General features: G+C 43.1%; 2 protein-coding genes across 5 annotated transcripts in view; one reads left to right on the forward strand and one right to left on the reverse strand.

The window, feature by feature from the left end:
• MAK (male germ cell associated kinase) overlaps positions 1 to 3702 on the forward strand; it is a 28549-nt gene extending 24847 nt beyond the window's left edge. For 3 of the 4 annotated variants that reach the window (XM_040548747.1, XM_040548749.1, XM_040548752.1), the window contains one exon: positions 1 to 3702. In XM_040548747.1, the coding sequence (XP_040404681.1) occupies positions 1 to 152 (152 nt within the window). In that variant the 3' untranslated portion in view covers positions 153 to 3702. The other variant, XM_040548748.1, reaches the window with a different exon arrangement.
• The window catches only part of GCNT2 (glucosaminyl (N-acetyl) transferase 2 (I blood group)), a 25577-nt gene continuing 6079 nt past the window's right edge, over positions 3528 to 23025 (reverse strand). The window contains exons 3-7 of the mRNA XM_040548753.1: positions 16879 to 17059; positions 11814 to 11906; positions 6415 to 10969; positions 6145 to 6242; positions 3528 to 4341 (exon numbers count right to left, since the gene is read on the reverse strand). Coding sequence (XP_040404687.1) covers positions 10779 to 10969; positions 11814 to 11906; positions 16879 to 17059 — 465 coding nt within the window. The 3' untranslated portion in view covers positions 3528 to 4341; positions 6145 to 6242; positions 6415 to 10778. The remainder of the gene's footprint in view (positions 4342 to 6144; positions 6243 to 6414; positions 10970 to 11813; positions 11907 to 16878; positions 17060 to 23025) is intronic.

Here is a 23025-nt window from a genome sequence, read left to right on the forward strand (position 1 = left end):
ACTATTCCTGGAAAAACGAAGCTGCTCGTGCGTTACCAGGTCCTACTTACAATTCAGCAGCAAAAAACATGAATATTTTAACTCGCGCACCAACAATTCAGCCAGTACATGGAAGAACAGACTGGGTGGCCAAATATGGAGGACACAGATAGAAAATGCAATCCTGTGCAGGTATCATGTGAGCTGTGTTCAGTTTTCCTGCACTGGCAACCTGAAATGCCTATTTGCTCCAAGTTTTCTTAAGACTATTCAATAGTAAAGAAGGAAAAAAAGACCTTGGGTTCTGTTACCTGTGGAAGAAAAATAATTTACAAAATATTATTTAAAATATTGTCTATGTAGTAGGACGTCATGAAGCATTGTGTAACATCTCACCAAATCTGAGTATTTTAAACTAATGAGAAGTAGATTTCACCTGACACTTCTCTATAGATCCACTTCCTGTCAGAATACTCTTACAAGAGCATACTCTTGGTCCGATGTCTACCACTGACATACACTGCTTTCACATACACAAGCAGCTAGAAGTGGGGCTAAATCTGAGCAACACCAGGCTTCCAGGTGAAATGCTTGTTCCTTGCTAGGGAGATGAGAGTGAATGTACATATTGGGCTTGGAAGAACACCACAGTGTCATACAAGGATTTCAGAACTCACCTAAGAGGTACTTAGGGTCTGTAACATCTAAATGTTTATAATAGCAATGACAACTCCGTGTAGTTTGATAAGTTATCCACTGCCAAATACTATACAAGGTCTGAAAACCTGGCCCAAGGTGATACAGCAAGACTGGAAAATAGCTAAACTACTATCAAATGCTACCCTTGTTGAGCTGTAGTGAAGCTTAAAATTAGACTCTACTGTTAAAATTAAATTATGACTGTTTTCAGTTGAAGATCTGTGGAGATTTATATCTCCCCTGTCAAAGGTGTGTCACAGTGATGTTTAAAGGAGTCTGAATCACTGCAGTCTCATCAGCTGTTTTAATGTTGAATTAGCCAAAAAGGCCTAAGTGATCAGTAAACTCTTGTTTTTACATGTCTTACAGACTTCCCCTTATTTTAAAGATGTTGAATCAGGCTGTTCTTCAAAGAGGTTACTTCCTGCTTTAGCTCTTAAAGGCTAACTTAAGTCCCTGAAAACACACACAAACTTTAATAATGCAATACCTCAATGTATATGCTCATGCCATACCTTCCCTGGCTTCTATGGTAAGTTTTACAGTAACATCCTGCAAAAGGCCTTGCAGTGTACAATAAATCTTTTTTCACATGTTGACCTAGGCTACTTCTGTTAACGGCTGCATTCAGAATAGATGCTTTGGACTTAGTAATTATATAAACCCTGCCATTTTCAAGTGCAAAATTAGTATGTTCTTTAAAGATGTACAGCTGTTAATGATTACTTTAGGCATTGTAAAAAAAAGTATTTGTATGATTTTTATAACTACATATAAAATTTCAATTCCTATTGTTGACATAATGTGCCATAATATATGGGCTACATAACTTAACGTATGTCAGTTTAATCTTAAGCTGTTGTACCAAAAAATCATATGGTTTGTTATAAAAACAGCACCTAAAGAAAACACTAGTACTGGAAGAAATGTACAGGGATAGGAGTATCTAGTTAGTAACACACTAGAAACCTTAATTCATTTGCCATAGGTCTACTTTCAAGTATTTGTTATTCCCTTACTACTAGCAGGTCTTCATATGCTATTTAAATGTACCTTAATTTATCTGTAGAAGTTCTGTTTTATAAATGCACTGGTTTTATGATTCAAAAAGCAAGAGAAATGCACCACTCATCACTAGTACAAGATGCCAGTGAGTTAGTTACAGTCACAGTCTAGGCAAGCAACTATGTGGCCATAGCTCACTAATGTTTACCTAGAGCAGAAAAACATAGTACTTGTTGCATTAAATATGGCTAGAAGAAGCACACCATCCTTACCATATACTAATGGACACTGAAACTATTTTGACATAACCACAACGGTCTTGACTTGTCCATAATCAAAGCATGACAAGTGTTAAGTTTTTCTTGCAACCAGTAGGAGACTAATAAGGCTCTCTACAGTCACGTTAACTCTGATCCACTGACACACACTTTCAGTGCAGAAATGCCAGCTACTGCTTAAGAAGTTTAGTATACACTCAAAGGTCCAAGGGGATAAAAAATACGCAACTGTCAAAGTCTGATCCTCCCTTTGTTTGGCTTACTGTTTCTCATGACTGTGAGAAGTGGAAACAGAGTTCCAGCAGCAGTTCTCAATTCAGGCTACTGCTTTCCAAAGCTCATGAAACAGCAGCAAGGCATAAACTCTTTGGTCTAATTCCCTGCTTTTCATTGCCTTGTTGTCCATTAAAGGTCAACTGCTGCCCAGACTTGCAAGTTATCTGATTTGAGACGGGCATTACACAATTAGAAAACTGCTGGATCTCTGCCTGTGCTCAAGGCCAGCTGTAACCCAAGCTGTGTGGCCTGAGACTAGGCTGCTGGCAGCTGCGCTCCGTAGTGGCAGTGATCAGGACTCTTGGTCCTTGGGGGAGCTGTGCTACAGCTATGCCCATGCCCAGCCACGTCCCTACTGACTGCAACCCCATCCACTGATTTCCTGGCCTGCCTGATTTCCTGGCCTCCCTGACCTTGCCTCATTGCTGCAACCTGCTAGACAAATCCCTGTACTTGTGGCAGACCCCAAACACTGACACTGGATGCGATCTCATGACCTGCTCAGGTAGCGTGGGGCTGTGCCATCCTCAGGGAGGTCACTGCCCTGCCTGTTTTGCTGAAAATCTCACCTCCCAGATCACCTTCTCCTTTGGGAGACACTTCCTACTTCTGCTGCTCCCATCCGTGTCCAGAGCCTAAAATTATCTAACAAGAAAGGAAGGAAAAAGAGAAGAAAAAAAATACGTAAGTTGTCATCCTCCTGCTGAGGTACTGGCTCAATATTTAGGGAACTCTGAACAAATGAGGCCCTACAAGCTCTCTAACCTAACAGATCAACCCCACCACTTCCATCGCTCGCAGTACCAGCCACCAAAGAAGAGAGGTTGTGAACATCAAGTTCAGGTCCTGTGCAGAAAGGGACATAAGGTAGATAGTATGAGGAAGGGATATATTACCATCCACATGTAGCTCCCAGCTGCACGGCAAGTTTATATTTAGAATGATTTCAGGCAACAGAGTACTTGTGAGGGAATCATCTGAGCCCTTTAGTCTTTAAATAAACTTTCACTGAGAGTTTTTCCAATCTGAAATAGATGATTTTCTCTCAGGAAAAAAAAAAAAAACAATAATGAAATACTTGTATGAATATATAAAGTAGATGCTTTTTTCCTCTGGTTATACCTCTCCTCCCCAACCAGTTCAGGAAACTTAAAAGTCCCTATATTCAGGGAATGGAACAAGGATAATTTCTACAATTCACATTCACAAATACATATAGATACCCTACAGAAGAGGTACCAAATTGCATCAATCCAGATGAACAATTAAAGAAAACAGTTACAGAGAATGTAAGTTTGTAATCATAATTTCTTCGTTTATTTAGAATAACGTTTTAATTCTCATGAAATGCAAGTGGTATGACTACAATTCAGCATTATCTAATGAAGCACATTTTTGATTTCTCCTACCAGTGATAGTCTGTAAAAGTGAAATGAATGACACTAAGCAGGACACTTTTCCTCATGAAAAACTAAGTAAGGGGTTTATTTTCATTGCATCACAATAGAAACTTGACAGCCTGCTCCACAATTGTGTTTTGTGGGCCAAGGCTCTAACACGGTCCTAGCAGAAAAAAGGCCCTGACTGACAAACGCGATGACCAGATAAACTGGCAGGGAAGTGGGAGGGGAAAGGTGACAGAACAAGCACATTTGTTATAGGCAGTATTAGCGACAAGTTGGCAACTTGTCTCCCATTGTTTCAGAATTACAAAGGATTTCAGATTTTAAGTCCAGATGTATATTTAAGCTTCATTCCTGTCAGCACACAAAAGCACCAAGAGGCCTCTGCCTACAGTAATCTGCAGGACAAGCACCTGAACTAATACTACACTCATATTTTCTTGCTTCATAATTTAGCTGTTGAGACAAGTGCCAGTATGGAAGACAACACAGGTTCTCAATTTATGTCCTTTAAAGACAGACCCATGTGCGTTAGGATATGAAAAATACAGTGCGCAGTGCCTTTTCTATTTTGTGTGGTACATTCAGGCAGTTGCATTTTCAGGCTTCTTAAAGATCTGCATCAAGTCACTCGAAGACAGACTTATGGCTTAAGAGGTTTTTCCATCATCTGCAATCCAAGCCGTCCAACCATCAGTATACTGTTGAACAGAGTATTTGTTTAAAAAAAAGCAAGGGGTAGCAAAAATCTTAAAAAGCAACATGAAAAAAATGATATGATTTTTAGCTGAACTCCAACATAAGATTTCATTTTTCACAGGACTCACCATATAATAGTTTTAAAACAATATAATGCATGTATATGTTAAATAAAATGCTTATTCAAAGTGTGGACGAGAACAGAAAACGGGTGACTACCTGGCCCCAGCAATCAGCCCAGGCATTGCTTTTCTGGAGTTGTAAAATCTCATTCCCATAACAGCAGACAAAGTTCCAGATGCCACTGATAAAAGAGAAGCGCAGTCAGGACTGTGTGAGGGAAGCAGGTCTGAAGCACCAGCACAGCACTGTCAGGGCAATTGGCAGTGCCAAGCAGGCACAAATACACAGGCAGGAATGCCTCCCTCCTCCCCACAGAAGCAAACATTTTCCTCGTTTCTGTTAAGTAGCTTAGCAGCTGTAAGCTTTACAGCAGTTTGGTAAGCATACTCTGCTGCTCATTAGAAATGAGTAGTTCTAATGAGTTAAGACCACTGCCTAATCACCTAAAACCTCTGATCCCCTGTGCGAATCACTAGCTCCCCCTCAATTTCCCCTTATTTGTGCAAGGGGAATGATTACTTCCTTGAATACAGACAGCCTCAAAATGGCCAGAAAGGTGGGACAGTGACAAAGATCACCACGGGGGAGCCAAATATTATTACAATGTCCATTTCTCGGTAACCTTCGGAACCAAAAGGTGGAACTAAATTAATAGTTGCATTTTGACATTAGATTTGAATGCTACGTTCCTACATACAATGTAGGAAACCTCATAAATCCTCATGCAAATCTTGTTAATTTTTTCTAACAATTTCTTGTTAGAAAAAAAAATGCAAAAATCCTCATAAATCCTCATGCAAAAGAAGTTAGCTTTGAACAAGATTAAGAGTTGACAGTAAATACGCGCTACGGTACATTTCATTTTTCTAATGGCTTAATAACTATGACTTGAGACATAAAACCCCACTTGAAATACGAATTAGCAAATAGAAAACAAGCCAAAGGATCAATCTGAAAGAGCAATTAATGTTTTAAACATGATTCCTAATTATTTGATTGTTAACTCTGGAACAAATCCAATCAATACTCACATAAAAAGTTACAGGGCTGCCATTTCTTTGAAGAAGAAAGGCAGGTGGAGGTGTTATAAAAGCTTCATGTTTGTTTCTATCAGACAGGATAAAAGATATCCTCAAGGTATGTTTCTGTTCTAAAAAGGAGGTTCTTTTCTCAGGGGTTTACTTATGAGGTACTGTGACCAATCTAAGCTCAGCTGGAGCCACACCTGCAGCCTTTTGTTTCACCTGTGGGTTTGCTACCAGCTAAACCCACAACTTCTCCTATCATCTACTGTAAACAAGGAGAGCACATCACCGTTCCCTCCTTTCTTTTGGAGGCTTCAGACTTTCTCCCATAGCATGCAATACATTGAAGCATGCACTGTTCTGAGATGCTTGTGCACTCCTTTGCAGCCAAGGCTCACGTGCATTCCATGCACCTACATCAGTTTAACGTGGCATCAAGTCTGGCAGCAGAGATAGGTATTTCTCACTGAATTTCCAGCTTCCAGAGGGACGGCAAGGTTTTAGAGCCTACAAATCTTACACAGACACCTCCTGCTATGGGCAGGAGGCCCTGCCACCATTTACAACACCTGTACAAATAAAAAATGTGCTAGAAAAAGCATTGCTATTCACACTGCTACCAGAAACGTTTGGTACAGAAACACAAAGCACGCTTACCAAGAGAAAGCCAGATATTCTTTGGATCTTGGGACTGCTGGTAGGCTCCCAGCCCTGCTAAACCACCAAAGAGGAGCCCGGCGGCCAGAGAAGGGACGCTGCCTTGGGTAAAGGAAGGAGAAAGCCTTTAGCGGGAGAGCACACGTAAAGCTAACCGCCCCCCCCCCCCCCTCACAAAAAAAAAAAAAATATATATATATATATATATATATAAAAATACAAATTCCGTGAGGAACACGAGGCGCCGCTTGGCCCCCGGCCCGCCCCCACCTGCCCGGGCATAGCCGATGATGCCCCCCGAGGCCACCAGCGCCGCGTAGCCGAGGCCGAGCCAGTCGTAGGCCATCGGCGGACCCCGCAGATACCCCCGGGCGGGCGGGAGGCCTGAGGGCACGGAACTGCCGCTGGGGAGGTCCCAGCCGACCGCCCCGCGCCGACCTTGCCGCCAGGCCGAGCGGCGCCGCCCCCGGTGGAGCGGCCCAGCGGCGCCTTCCCGGCGTTCCCACCTGTGGCTCCGAGCCCGGCTGCGGGGGGGGGGGGGGGAGGGGGAGCGGGAGCGGGAAGTGGGGGGATGATTTTCAGAAAGGTGTTTCTAAGGATTCCCGATTTTCAGTTAAGGGATTTATGAGGATGCCCGATTTTCGATAAAGGGTTTGTGAGGATGCCTGATTTTCAGTAAAGAGGTTTCAAAGGATGCCAGATTTTCAATAAAGGAGTTTGTGAGGATACCCAATTTCTGATAAGGGAGTTTGTGAGGATGCCCGATTGTCAATTAAGGGACTTGTGAGGATGCCCAATGTTCAATAAAGCAGTGTGTGAGGAAACAGCATGAAACCCACACGTTATTCACAACTGGAAGCACAATAGCTGCAGCCACGCACATCATATAGGGCTGAAGATGCAGCTCCGGCCAGCACAGGCTGGCCCTGGTGGTACGCTGCCATGAGGTCTCAGCCTGGGGTAACTCTGCTCTCCATCGCACGCAGAGTGTTGCCTGCACCAGCAGCCCCTTCTGCTGACTTGTGCCAGGCCGTGGGAGTTAATTAACACCACATCTCCACTGTTAATGCCACGGTGCTGCATTGCAGAGTGGGAAGTGAGACCCCAACAGTGCCTACTGGGACTGGAGAAATGCTGTCTCTTAGCAAGGTGAAAGCCTGGGAAGGAACTCTTAGTTCTCACATCAAACAGGTACTTCAGAACCCTGTAGGAGAAAATTCCACAAGCAGCAGCCCTGTCAGCTCATACATCCCATTGCAGGACTGACTACGGTGCTGTACAGCTGTGTACCAGAGCACTCCATGTCTGGCACCACCACCTACTTGCGTTAACAGACTAGTTCAACAAACCCTGGCGATGAGTCCAAGATTTGTCCTAGACTAAGATGACAGCAAGCACGGCGTAATGCAGTGGTGATGTCTCTTCCCTACCTCTCTAACAGAACATGCCATCAGCTCCTCCAGATGTCCTCGCTTCCAAGCATCCTCTCCTTCCTAGTTCATGTATTAAGTGACAAAAAAAAAAAAAAGGAATGCATGCTGCTTCTCTTTTTTTTTTTTTTTTTTTTCTAATAGACCGGACATCTGAGATGCTAGGGAATGAAGAAAGAATGATGCAGTATCTAGAAAAACACAGAATTTTGCATGCGAATGAAGCAGTTCATACAGCATCAATACAGGCCCAGTCAGCTTTTGAGGGGGGGAAACAGCACTGAAAATTTTGCTGTGCTGTTCATACTGATTCAGAAAGGCAGCCACAAGTAGTATTGGAAAGAACTATGGTTTTTTGTTTGTTTGTTTTTTATCACCGTAGCTGTAGAAAAAAAAATGGGGGCAATGTCTGTTATTGACATTCCATAGTACTGCTAATACTGTCAGGTCACACTGATTTAGATGTATTTATCGAGGTCAGCTGTCAGAACCTTTTATTTTAGAATCATAGAATCACAGAATGGTTTGGGTTGGAAGGGACCTCAAAGCCCATCCAGTTCCGTCCCCCCCGCCAAAGACAGGGATGCCTTCCACCAGACCAGGTTGCCCAAGGCCCCGTCCAGCCTAGCCTTGAACGCTTCTAGGGATGGGGCATCCACAGCTTCTCTGGGTAACCTGTTCCAGTGCCTCACTGCCCTCTGAGTGAAGAATTTATTCCTAATGTCTGATCTAAACTTACCCTCTCTTAGTTTAAACCATTCCCACTTGTCCTATCCCTACCCTCCCTAACAAAGAGTCTCTCCCCAGCTTTCCTGTAGGCCCCCTTTAGGTACTGGAAGGCCACTGTAAGGTCTCACCAGAGCCTTCTCTTCTCCAGGTGGAACAACCCCAACTCCCTCAGCCTGTCTTCATTTAAAAAGAGAAGAAGCTGATGAGGGAGGTTTTGCACCCAAAAATCAGTCACACAATGAAAACAAAATGATTTATTTCAAGAAAAACATGACAAAGAGTAGCATTCATTTAAAAACAACAATAACAAACTCAAAATCAAAGTCTCTCAGTAGACTAACCACCTTTGATGTTTTTCTGGGTTCTTACTATAAGCAGTACTACAACCCAGTCTTAAAATATCTATATTTGCTCAGGCTTGGAGTACAATACCCTTTGATATCTGTGATTTCAAACTGCCAAACTTATTGCTTCTACTACTGGGAGATATTTTGCTGTTTGCCTGTATTTTCTTGAGTCTGAACGATGAAATGTAACCAAAATGTAACCTTGTTTGTACTCTGCGCTACTTTAAATAGTCACATTAAACCGTGAAATTGTCTTTTATTTTGAACATTTCAATTTGGGGATATTCAGCTTGATAGAACAAGGAGTGTGTGGGGGGGATTTTGGCTCCAGAACTCTTAGTTGGGCACCTTAAAACTCTTTCTTTAAAATATTTGTCTCTTCAGCTGCCACTGTGGTAGCAAGTTCCCTCCACAAGAAAACGAGTAGGATTTCCACCAAAACTCTGCTGTGGAGATAAACTCTTGATGCCTTTCTGCAGAAATCTGCATTATTATGTGTTGACAGCTATAAACACAGAACAAGCTGACTGAAGCAGATCCAGCCCCTTCAGGCCCATGCCTGGGGGTTACCAACCATGCTTCGGGACATCTGAATATGATGTGTTGTCATTTCTGAACTGCTGCAGTTTGCAATCCTGTTTGTCAAAACTGAAATTAGCAATGGTTTAATACAGTTGGTTGCTAAACTGCTGCTATTCAAGACCTACTCTTTGAGCCACCTTCGCTTGTTCAGGAGAGCAGCACATTCACTCCCAATTTGTACTGTCCGAGTGCTGCTGACTTGGGTCATTCAACAGCGCTGCTAAAATACCACATAAACACCACCAGTCATCACTACAGGAAGAAGCATTCATAGTTTTGCTTCCCTGCTTTGTTTCTTTACGACACAATGACTGATACCTGTAACTTTTGCCTTCTGTTGGCCATACTAAAATATTCCTGAGTGCAGATTTTTCTCTACAGCATGCCTAGTCTGTTGAAACTGTGTGTGTAAGAGAGTTAGGTAGACTTGGAAAGGAACATCAGCTCAGATATTTCATTGCCTCCCTCTAGTGGCTGGTACTGGGGAATAAAAATAGGGCTCGGATGAAGTGAACCCTAATGTTAAGTATGTGTATTAGCCACTAGTTTAAGATCAAAAGAAGTAAACTTGGGAAGAATACTCAAGCTATATCAAAACATGACACAGAATTACTGAGTTATTGCCAAAGCACAGTTACCCTCTTCCAGTCCTGAAAATACGTGTCTTGCCACTGTCTTCCCCACTTTGTGTCCTACATGGGATGATTTAAGGACACAGGTGGGCCAAAATCTGTGTATAGAGGCTTTTTTATTTTATTTTATTTTATTTTATTTTATTTTATTTTATTTTATTTTATTTTATTTTATTTTATTTTATTTAGTTTAGTGTAGCTTAGTTTAGGTTTTCCAGCTCTATTGGTTGGCCTTGCAAAACAAATATGTAAGCCCCTGTTTTTCAGACATGAAGAAGGGCTTCTGCACCTGAAAGCCTATCAAATTTTTCTAGCCATATTCATTAACCTAGCAAAAGATGCTGTTTTCTTTTCACAAACTTTGTCCCAATAGATATTTAAAGAACAGGTAAGATCTGGGCAGTGCAGCATCTTTATTCCATTTTCAGTATTCCTTTATTCCATTTCCTGATGGTTCTATGCACTAGAGTTTGTCTTTGACAAAACAGCATCTATATATTTGGCCACCAACTGTATTCCTGTTTTTTACTGAGGTACGAGAAATCCTGGGAAATCCCGAGGGTACATGATTCTCTATACATTTTATAGAAACAGGTAGCAATGTCACTGTAGCAAGACAAAAGTTATGGCTGGAAAAAAGCCCATTAAAAATGGCAAAAATGCAGACAGGGCAGCTGCAAGAGGAGCTGTGCCTTAGTGCTTCCTTTTGGATCTCTCATGCTTTGACCTGAGGGTATTAAATCAAAGGTTAGATCTGCAGACTGAGCGAGACAAGCTGAACTGAGCTGTGTCTACCATGCATCCTAAAGAAACCTGGTGGATGAATTCGTGTTACCAGCACAGCAGAAATTAGATTTTTGCTGCTATTCTCCTGATCACTTTCATTGATGTAGCCTGATATTTTTTTTTGCTAGCTAGAAATACCAATTTGGTTCCACCTGAACCTCACTCTGGGACAAGGTTCTCTTTCGATGTCTCAGCTCCAAGCACTCCACAGTCAGTGGGTATGTTCTGAGCTCAAACTTATTTGCAAACATACAGGTGGAGTTAAAAAGCCATTTGAGGTCACCTGTTCCATACACACAAATGCCTCTGACATAATGGCCTGCCAAAAAATAAAAACAAAACAAAACAAACAAAAAAAGAAATGTCAGAACCCAGGTTTATTTCCACAGGCATGCTCAAGGAGCCAAAACTTTCTTTTGATAACTTTTATCTGCAAAGCCACTATCAATAATCTCCTACACAACAAACATGCTAAAATACCTTCTAAATATGAGTAAGTATGAACAACAGAATGAAATGAAGAAAGTTACATGAAAATAAATAAGTAAAATTCCTGAATAAGGAGATAGATCAGAAAAGAAGTGTTATTAGTTGAGACTTTCTACGATGAGACTGACACATAGCAAAGAGGGGAATTTCCTTCTGTCAGTGAAGAGGAACTTACACTTTTACTTATACAAGATTTTCAACTAAATAATTCTGGTTGACACTGGTCCAGTGTCACTTATTTCAATGTATTCATGCTGATGTGAAACTGATGCAATTTAAGCTGACTGAAATTCTCAAAATTTTTCTCCTCAGCACAAAAAACTATATGAGATGGATCAAAAATTTTTGAAATAAAAATTGTATTCTCTTTTTCTCCCACTTTGCTATGTCAGAAGTACAAAACAGTAAGCAAAAAATTAAGTGTGCCGTAGAGGTTATATCTTGTTAAGGTCATGTCATGAAAACTGTTCCAGCTTTCTCACTGCTTGTCTTAAGTAGCTATTATCATTCGCTGCCTAAGGACTATGGAAGAGCTGACTCCTTTTTAATGCCTTATCTGCCACCTGAAGACTGACTCATGTTACAGTTAGAGGCCACAGGACTACAGGAAAAATAGTCAAGTGTTTTTCACTAGATGAACAGGAAGAATAACGGATGAAAAATGTATACATTACCATGACAACCTCCATGGCTCTCTTCCATATCAATCCACTTCACCGCTTTCAGGTCTCCTTCCCATGACGCATTGGGCATGGAGCCTGGGACACCTGCAATTAGGTAACAGAAAATAAAATAATTAGTCCTTTTAACAGCTATATGCTCAGTTTTCTGTCTGTTTGCTAGGACCCTCCTCACAAAACTAGAATAAAATACTCTGTAGTACGTGTCAACCAATGCCTGGATGCTAACTTTGTTGTAAAGCTTTTTCACTGAAAGCAGCTTTCATGCTGTGAACAAGTTGACAGCCCAAGAGACCTAAATAATTTTACCTGAAAAACAAAGTCTCAGTATGATACTGCATGCATGATACTGCGTTCACATCACCTTCCTAACCTACTGGCCCTCCCAGTGCTATTTGCACACCAGGCCACTGACACATCACATCTTCAGTAGTGTTAAATACTTTCTTTTTTCTTACATTCTCCCTCTCTCTCTCTCTCTCTCTTTTTTTTTATATTTATTTATTTGAGAAAAGAGAAAGGAAAAGAAAAGAGACCACCAGAACAAGTTCAAGCGTGATATCAGTGGATGGAGTTCTTGAAACTGAACTATATGGCTTATGAAATTACACAATAGTATGTGAAAGTCTAGACGTATCAGAGGACCTATCTAAACATAAACTGGTAAATGATGAACACCTGCCATAACATCCATTTTAAGTACTTAAGGGAATAATGTTGAGCACTCAGAGTTTGGTATTTGATGAAGAGTAAACAAGCAATATATATGCAATGTGTTGGCAGCTGCTTAAGTCAAGAGAACTTCCGTATTTTCAACTCTAGGCAGCAACAAAGACCCATTGCCATGAGATGAGGCCTTTGGCTTTGAAGGTAGGAGCTGACCAGGTAGGTACAGCTAGGAAACCCTCTGTGCCTGATCTGTATGGCTATAAGTGACCAATGATAGGACCCGCAGGAATGGTGTCAAGCTGCGGCAGGAGAGGTTCAGGCTAGACATCAGGAAGAGGTTCTTCACTGAGAGGGTTGTTGCACACTGGAACGGTCTCCCCAGGGAAGTAGTCACCGCACCAAGCCTGTTGGAATTTAAGAAGCGTTTGGACTGTGCACTTAGTCACATGGTCTGAATTTTTGGGTTGACCTGTGTGGTGCCGGGAGTTGGGCTCGATGATCCTTGTGGGTCCCTTCCAACCTGGGATATTCTATGATTCTATAGTGTGCTCAGTACAGTGAAAGACGTTTATTGAAGCCCTTCTTAACATAGTCTTCAAAATACAGTAGAAAAAAGCAAAGGCATGTTATGTAAAATCATAAAAGCTTTCTATGAACTCATCCCTTTCCATAAATTTTATCTTTCTTACTGGCTAATTTGTTGCTTGAGAGCTAAGCAATGATACAGACTGTGTAACTGCCACCCCATGCACACTAAGAAAAGCTGGAAAAGCACCAACTTCTCACTGTAGCACAAACATTTGTCTATAATTTATTTGCCTGCTTGGAAAAAAAGACTCAACATATTTTGTTCTTTCCAGCCCAGCAAGTAGTTACCGTAGTGTTGTGCCTGAGTTATTGTATGGCAGAACAGGCAACGTTTGGGGAGCCAAACACACGCAGGTACAAAAATGCAGACATTATTTCTGCTTTCTCCTCATGAAGCTACAAGCAGAGGAAAGGACTAACTTGCTCGCATGCAAGCATTGATTTACCACTGTGGAGTACCTGCAACTCAATCTTTTTAACAGCTGCATCAGAAGCGACAGGGTGTGACTGGGGTGGCAGTGGCAGGCAGCAGGAAGCTGCAGCCCCCTCTTCTGAGAGTCCCCCTGTCACAGATGGCAATGACATTAATAATGTTATTAACTAATAACCCCTGGTCATAGTCGAACTGTAACTAAAGCAAGTTAAACTGCTTGAACAGCTAAACATATTCAAGTGTTTTTCTTCCAGATTTTTAATAGGGATATTTAAAGTCTTTTATTCCTATGTCCTCTTGTTTGCTTTTCAAAAGAAACAACTATCTGAGTGGCAGGGAGAGAACCATGCAGCTTTTTATTGAAACATCCTCATAATTTTTGCATTATTATCCATCATTTGTACAGACTCTCAATACTGAAAACACAGCAATTTTCCTCGATTTACAGTAAGATTTTTAGAGCTTGAACAAAATGCAGAATAGTGTTGGTTTGGAGTTGCAGGACCTGTGCCCAGTATGATTTAAGTAAAATAAAACAGACATTTTAATGCCCATTTCTGACCTCTTTCTTTAAGAACAATTAGCCCACTTTCTGATTTTCATAATGTCATTTAAAATGTGTACTAATATAAACTATTTATTTTGCTATTTAACTACACTCCTAAAAGGGGTTATTTGATAGCAGTTCTGTAAAGCAGAACTTCAGCTAGTGCTTGCAGAACACACAGAAGTCATCAGCAGTGCTGAAATGGTAACTGAAATAGTGTCATCACCTCAACTTTGGTGTTTTCTGAAATGTAAAGCTGAAAGCAAAGGAAGATTTTGCTACTATTCTGTTTTGTTTGTTTGTTTGTTCATTTACTTGTCTTCTGTTCCCTTCCTGGATGGGAGTAATCACAGTATCTTCACAGTTACTCTAACCTAACAACTACTTTGCTTGTGAGCTTGAAGAGAAGCACAGCAAAGGCCAAAAGAGATCCTAAAGGCACTGTGTAATATCAAAGGCATGGGGGTGGGTATTTTGGTTTGTTTGGGGGAAATTTGATGGGAGGAAGGTTAAGCAGTTTTTTGGCTTTGTCTTTAATTTCAGATTGCTTGCTTGGTTTGGTGTATTTAAAGACAGCATGTTCCTTGTAACTAAGAATGGTTGTTTGCAAATATTGAGTTGTGACTTTTATGTCAGATGCAAAAAGACTGCTTGATCTGCCAGCAGAACCACTGCAGCAGTTTGCTATAGAGATACCTGGCAGCAATAACTGGAACTTCACAATCTTATTCTGCCCCCCACTTTGTATATTAGGCTTTATCAAACAAAATAACATGCCAAAAAGCATGATTTTGTCCTGGGGAAAGTTCTGAAAATGTTACTCCTTTGCAGAAAGCATCCAACTAAAGATAACACTTTATCAAAGAAAAAAAGAGGCAGTGATGACAGGCTATATGCACCTCAAATGGCCTGGGATATATGTTATTGCTCCAAATTAAAAACCTGTTCACAAGAGCTGGCAGTAAATGTGGTGTGAGGAAAATCTTGGAAAATGCTGACACTCTGGGAGAGCAAAAATATGACTGACAAAACAGGAAAGGCCTCGGGACATCCACAAAAACAATGGGAGCACTGCCTTCTAGGAATACAAAATTACTGACTTAACATTATTCACTAGCTCTCAAATTAAGTAAACTAGGCATTTTTGTAAGTTAATTGAAGAGTAAGGAATAATGTAGTTCAGAACTACAAAAAAAATGGATTTACCACATTCTCCATTATATATGTGTTTGGTCCTTATCAATTGATTTCCTATTCAGAAACTGTTCTTGGGACCTCTTTTGATAAATACTTTGTCTGAAAAGTTATGCTGATGGTAAGTATGAATATAAACTCAGGTGTGAATTGCTAACCTCTACTTTTGTTCAGCTTTTATCTCCCCCTCCATGGGGCTAAAAGGAGTTTTGTCCCTAAAACACAGGCAGCAGAACTGAAGGCTGCCCTGTAAACTACAACAGGGATGAGCATATTCCCTGCTCCTTCTCATTTAGCACAGGTGGGGAAGCATGACCAGTATCTCCACATTTTCCTGTCCACCTTTCATTTGTACCTGATTGCTGGAGGGAAAGTAGGGGAAGGTGGAAGTGCAATGTTTCTGCTCTACCCAACAGAATCATGCAGCTCAAATCCCCCATGTATTGCGAAAGTTTATTTTTCAGGAACTTGAAGGTGCCCACAGCAAAGGAAGTGAATTTCAAGTACACGCTAAGGGAAGAAATGAAATTAAAGGCATCAGAGGGCTGGCCTGTCTTTCCAGTCAGTCATGGTTGTCTTCATACCTGACCTGTGCAGTTCTGGTGGCTGTAAACCACTACTCGGGAAGCAAAGCACACTCCTTCCCCGAGCAGCACCTCCTGTGGGCACAACACTGTGCTGAGCACCCTTCCCTTTCAGACAGAGGTTTGGAGGCAGGAAAAATACGCTTTGGTTCAGAACATGGACCTCATCCACAGGACACAACACAACATGTTTCTCAGCTAAGCTCTTCCTTTTTCCTTTTTTTTTTTTTTTTTTTCTTTTTACCATTGAAATACAATGAGAGTTGATTTGCATGTGTTGGCACTAAGACAGAGGCAACTCCATTTCCTTCTTGCATCACTACCAGGTATTATCAAGAAAGGTATACATACCTTTCATAAAATGAGCCACTGTACTTGCATTTCTGCAACACACGCATAAACTGACATTCAGATGGAAATGCTGCAACATAAATGGCTGCCCAATTTGCTCTGAACTTCCAGGCCCTGTACCTGTGATTCCAGAACCAAACCAGCGCATCAGTTTAAGCCAAGCTGACAAGCAGATAGCCCTCTCTGGTCTTCTGAAGCAGTAGTGTGTGCTTCCTCATTTGCAGCTGTTTAGGGAAGGGGATGAGCTTACACATCAATACCACCAACTGATCCAAGATTTTTTCCTGCATTTTGTAAGCTGGTACACAGAAAAAAATTCCATGCCCTCACCTGGCACATGAGGCTGGGTTAGGACACACTTCCTAAATCTGCCCCAAATGGTGCACCCTTGGGGTAGAGAGGGGCTATTATTCTGAGAGACCTTTTGAAATCAGTGATAACTTTGTCTGGACTTTGGGACCAGATATTTACGTTTGTGAAACACATTGGTCTTGAAGTAGGATATGCATAGGTGGGCAAACTCCATTAGGGTTAACGCCACAGAGGTGAGACCCATTGTGACCACCACAATCAGCCGATACCATGCCATGGCCAGTTATTCCTACTGTACTATTTTAGCAATAATTAGTACCAAAGCCTTCTCCTCGCCTGTCCCAAGGTGCTGGATGCCAGGACAGGGACCTCAAAGCGTACCTGGGATCCTGTTGAGCGTCACCCAGAAGTGCTCGTCGGGGCTGTAGGTGTCCTGGGACCACACCAGCAAGTCGATGGCACGCTGGTCCCACAGCACGAACTCCACGAAGGGCCGGGTGACCGCAATGTACGCAGAGCCGAAGTAGATGGTCAGGTTGTGTGGTGGGGGAGCCTTGTGCACCTGGGGGGTGACCAGCCCCGAAATGTTGCTTCCCTCCCACTCCTGGTGCATGAATCGTGTCCGTGCAGTGACATGGGGTGGCGGCAGCACCCCAGGGGTGACATTCTTCCCCCTGAAGCCCTTCAGCTGCCGGACAATCTCCCGGTTGGTCTTCAAGGGGAAGTCCTGCCCACAGATGTTCAGCAAGTACCGCCAGGGCACGGCGGAGGCCAGCAGGTCCCGCATGCAGTGCAGGTCGGCCCGCAGGCGGGATGCGCCGCCATAGACCACCCGCTCGGTGTGGGAGGCAAGGAAGGCGTTGGGGAAGCAGCCCACCAGCTGCTGCACTGCCTGCCACAAGGTGGCCGGCGCCTTGCCATCCACGTGGACGCAGTAAACATTTTGGGGCATGTAGACTGCCCTGAAGAGCCGCTCAAAGGTCTCAAACTCCTTATGCAGGGTGATGATGTAGGCAAGGGGGAAGGTGGCCTCCTCAGAGGACAGGGCACGGGTGATATACCGGCTGTGGGACACGTATGTGGTGCAGGACGAGCTCCTGGCCACGGGCCGCAGCCCACTGCCCTGCATGCCAGGGGCCTGCCCAGCCAGCAACGCCCCACACACCTGCTCCAGCACCATGCCCTCAGCTGAGCCACCGCCTGGCCCTGCTATCCGCCACCCGCCATGGCCTGGCCCTGCCATCCGCCACCCACCACGGCCCAGCAGCATGGCAGCGCCCAGCAGCACCATGGTCACCAGCACTGCCACCACCTGCTGCTGCCGCATGGCCATGCTGGGCCAGAGGGGCAGCGCTGGTAGTGCTGTTACCGGCTGCCTTTCATGGGGTTGGGGATCCATCCATCTTAGTGCTCTCCAGGTTCTGGAACTGTGGATTAGATTGGTTTGGAGCGGGGGGACGGGGAGGGAGGGTGTTCTCTCTTTGGGTTTGGGTTTGGTTTTCTTTTGTTGCCTTTTTCCAGCCTCTGTCATTTTACAGAAGTGCCCTAGGGAGAAGTCCAAGCCACAAGCTGCCAGTGCCAGGAGGAGCGAGGGAGACCAAGCAGCCACGGGTAGGATAGAAGTGGTCACCTCCAAACGGAAATGGTTGCTGGGCTCTTGAGGTGACACTCAGGAAGGATTTGCGCTAAAATCCTGGTTTGGTTGTTGTCTGGCTTGTCCTTCAGGGCAAGCTCTCCCAGCTGTCCTTCAGGGAGGTGACTGGTAAAGGTACCGGGGGGTCTTTAAAAGAAAAGCTCTTCTTTTAAAGAAGAAAAGGAAAAAAAATATATTGCAAGAAAAGCTCTTCTTGCAAGATCAGATTGAAATAACAGGAAAAAAAAAACACCACCTCCCCTTAAAAATGTACAAATGCTCAGTTTTGTGTCTTGTCACCATAAATGTCCATTTCAGTGGGGGATATGGATGTAAAAGCAGTGTGTGTGGCAGGGGTGGGAGTTAACTAAATAAACACAATAAACACAAGATTGACAAGCTTTAAAGCAGACCTCTGAACCTGTAGAGAAGGAAATAGAACTCGAGAGGGGGAGCTTGTTTAAAACTGCTTCTTTCAAGACAGTGGTTTGAATTAAGGTAATGCACGCTCTCTGCTTGAGCAGTTACGCTGTTGACAATGATAAGAGAGCTAAACTGCACCTCTTATTTTGATTAATCTGATGGATAATAAGGAAATTGTCTCAGTTCTAGTAACCAGCTTCATTTGACAATACGTTTTGAAGGAGGTTTTTCTGAGCTTTTTATTCACCCATAAACTAATGTGAGCATCTTCATCAGGGTCGTGGTTTTGACTCAGAGGAGCTGGTTGATCTCTACAGGGCTGCTCAGGACTTGCCCGCTTTGCCAGCACCCTGTCAGGCATGGCTCTGCTGACTTCCACCTCGGCTGCCCAGACAGGCTTCTGGCGACAGGGCTTGTCTCTCAACATGTGTAACACAGCTTTCAGTGTGGTCAGATGAGTTTGTGTGTAGATGAAAGCAGGGGACAGGTTCAGGAGGCCTGACTGTGCCTTCCTAATGAAAACAAAGGGTTGTAAGCAGCTCAACGTCTCACGGGAACGCTATATTCAAAAAGAGGCTCTGTTACTGCAGCTGGACTGAAGTTTGCTTAGTTACATGCAATAATTTTGACAGATATTACCTGATGGTAAAATTCAAAGAAAAAATAAATGCTTTCTTAAGATGCTGTCATCTGATCCTGCTCTTCAAGGAGTTATGCTGTTTGAAGCCCATTATGCCAATGTGTGATAGACACAAAGATACTGGAGAGTCAAGCAAAGGAGTGCAAGTCCATTTATTAGCTGTGCCTTTTCAGAAAGCCTTCCTGAAGGCATATCCTTCCTTATCCTGTCATCACTAGGTAGTGCTTTAGTGCAAAACAAACAACTGGTTGTGAAGCAACATTTGGCTTCAATAGCAGCAAAATCAAATTGATCAAATTGAAAGCAGTACTTAAGTTCCAATGACTGCAGATTGCATAAAGACTAAACCATATTTTAATTCACATCTTTTCAGATGAACTTTGGTATCTGAATGGTGACTAGAGGACAAGAGTAATTTTTCTGGAAATTCTCCCATAAAGCAGATGTGTTTGTGATTGCTGCCACTGTGTTGCAACACCTTGCCCTAAGTAGGTTTGGCAAAAGAGAAAGGTTTTAATTATGAGATTGCAACAGCTTTGTGGATGTTAAGACTCAGTAACAGTCGCAGAAGATTCCCTGGCTTTTTTATACCGTATTACTACAAGAAATTCTTGCTCGATCAGGAAGTCTCATTAAAATAATGTGGAATAGGAACAAGAGAACAAGTATTAGTTATATAAGTAATGCTGCAGACATAGGTACAAAATACTTCCTTCTAGAATATTGCTTATTCAACTAGCATTGCTGTCGGGAATCATACTAAAAAGCATCTGCCTCTCTGTCTACCTGTCATTTGAAGGGTGGGCACTAACTTAAGGAAAATGAACAATTGTGGCAGACAAAAGCCAACCAAAATGGTGAATGTTAGTATGGTGCATGCATTGCTGAGAAGGTCATTCTAAGAGTCTGTCTAGAAACTACAGAGAGGTACCAAAGTAGTTTTAAATTATTTAGTTGCTGTAGCAAGAACCTTCATGCAGCCTAAATTGCTGGGGGGAGCAGGTCTGTTCGTTAAAATTTCACTGCAGTTTATTTGAGGCAATAGTTTCAGAGCCAAATGAGAGCTGATAGCTCTCAAGGAAAATCTCATTCACTTTGGTTGTGGTTGTGAGAGAAGAATACCAGAAAATTCAGGGTGTCACTGATAGCACATTAATCAATCACATTAGGCAATTCCTAATTTTTAAATTTTTTATGTGTCTGTTTGCTTGTACAAAACGAACTCCTGTCTGCCTTGAGAGTGCACTTAGCTTGACTCACAGCACTGCCTCCCACATGCCTGCCATTCCCTGAGGCATACTGTATGCCAACTGCCCTTCTTATTTTTCTGTCTACTATTTAAATCCCAGCTGAGGACTTGCCATCAGATATACTTTTGAAGTTTGGGTGTGATTTAAGACACCACTTGCTAACAAAACTATCCACCCTTTTCATTCTTTCTCAGCCATTGATGAAACGAATGAATAAGTTAGCAACCTTTGTCCTGTTCAGAGAAAGTTGAGATGAGACTGGTTCTTTGCACTTAGATAGACACGATATGCAATTGTATCAAAAAAAAAAAACAAAAAAAAAACTTTGTGGTAGGCACACAGCTGGATGAATACTTGGAAAAGCAAGCACAGAGTAGAATGCAAAGTCATCTTCCATGGCTTCCCTATTTCTATGTTTAATTAGCAGTAACAGGAGAAAAGACCTCACCCAAAGATAGCGGGTTGAGGTTGCTGATGTTCCCAGGTGCCTGTTCCCTAAAGGAAGCTGCCTGGAGGTTCAGTGATCTGACCATTCAGATCAAGGGTGGTCTGGGTGTGCAAGACAGGACACTGTGGGCCACCCCTTCTGTTAATCAACTACCTCGTGTTTACATTAACCCAAAAGTTTGTCACATTTTGCAGCAGGCAGTGATGGTATGCTGTGTAACCAGTGTTCTTCCCAGGCTGGCGCATCAGCAGAAGTGACATGGTGCTCCAATCTTTATTTCTTCCCGTCTGGGACACATAATCCACAGTTGCAGACTTCTTGCAGAACCAGGAATAAAAGCAATTCTGCCCTGGCACTTTCCCTGCAAACCCCCAGATTCCCTTACACCAAGTGACCATCACCTCTGTGGAGGCATGTGCATGACCAAGGGAGGTCCCAGTAGCGGGACCTCCAGGTCAGAATCATAGAATTATAGAGTCATAGAATCATAGAATCATTAAGGTTGGAAAAGACCTTCAGGACCATCTGGTCCAAACATCCCCCTACCACCACTGTCACCCACTAAACCATGTCCCTAAGCACTACGTCCAACCTTTTCTTGAACACCCCCAGGGACAGTGGCTCCACCACTTCCCTGGGCAACCCATTCCAATGCCTGACTACTCTTTCTGAGAAGAAATGTCTCCTAATTTCCAACCTAAACCTCCCCTGGCACAACTTGAAGCCATTCCCTCTAGTCCTATTGCTAGATATCTGTGAGAAGAGGCCAATCCCCATCTCTCCACAGCTTTTTTCAGGTAGTTGTAGAGAGCAATAAGGTCTCCCCTGAGCCTCCTCTTCACCAGACTAAACAACCCCAGTTCCCTCAGCTGTTCCTCAGCTACCAGCCTGCCTGTTTCAAGAGAGGCGCTAGGAGCAAAGGCATCCATATCAGGCACTTTTCTTTCAGGAGCAACTGACCTTTAACTTCACATGTTTTGCATGTATATACTTCCACATAAAGCTGAAGAGAAGTGAAGGAACAGAGTTGTGCTGTGTGTGAGGGGGCACACTGAATCCCATATCATGCACAGGTGGCATTGTAGAAGGTAGCTTGAGCCAGGCTAATGATTCACTGTCACTGAAAGAGGAAGGTCTTGCTTCCCTTCCTCCTTCCAATTTCCCTCTCCTTCTTACTCACATCTGTGTGTTCCCCCTGCTTTTCTTTGTGCTGTCTTCAGTGCTGGCTGGATTCTTCACAGAGTCAGTTCAACTCACGCACTCAGAAAAAGTACATTGTTTTACTTCAGGGCTAATTAATTGAACTGGCAACACTCCTAGCACAGAAGGGAGGAGGAAAGGATGAGCAGGAGGCAGGAGGAAATTTCCTCTTTTGGTGGCAATGAGCTTTTAGAGCCTTGTGCCCTCACTCCCTTAGTAAAGAAATGGCACTGGTGCAGAAGAGACAAAGCCACCAGGCTCTGTTGTTCTGCACCATATGGCATGGAAGTAGGGACGGGATTTTGGCTTGGAACAGGATTCATCGTGGTTGAATTGAAGGATTCAGCAGCATTAAGTGTGGATGTACACCTCTCTTTTGGCAACCAGGATCTGCCTTCTGCTCTACATGACAGAGGGGAAGGTGGCCCAGTGGCCATGCAGCTGCTCTGGGATGTGGCCAGCATGAGTCCACTAAACTACACTACGATGTTTCATGCTTCTTGTGCAGCCCTGGGGAAGTGATTTAGTCACTTCAGGCCTAAACGCATCGCAAATACTTTCCCTTAATTTCTCCATGCTTCTCTTCCTTATCTGAAAAATGACTTTCAAGAGTTTTCTGTCACACAGGAGTCATGTGGGAGAGAAGTGGCCTGAGATAAATACCAAAAATAAGTTAAGACTGCTATTTGAAAAACAACTGGATGGGAATTGAAAGGCAAAAGCCTCGGGGGGGGGGGGGGGGGGGGGGGGGGGGGGCGCTAAAAGAAAGTATTGGTCTTTGTTGCATGGCTGTGGGTAATAAGCGTGCTATTTTAAGATATGTGGACCAAACAGTCTTTTGTATTATTTATCTGAATGAGATTGTCATGGCTGTCTGAAACTACAACTAGCTGTTTTGTTTAGTTCTTTCATGATACAGTGTGTGTCCAAACTG

This window comes from Cygnus olor, chromosome 2, assembly GCF_009769625.2.
Source record: "Cygnus olor isolate bCygOlo1 chromosome 2, bCygOlo1.pri.v2, whole genome shotgun sequence".
NCBI classification, from domain to species: domain Eukaryota; kingdom Metazoa; phylum Chordata; class Aves; order Anseriformes; family Anatidae; genus Cygnus; species Cygnus olor.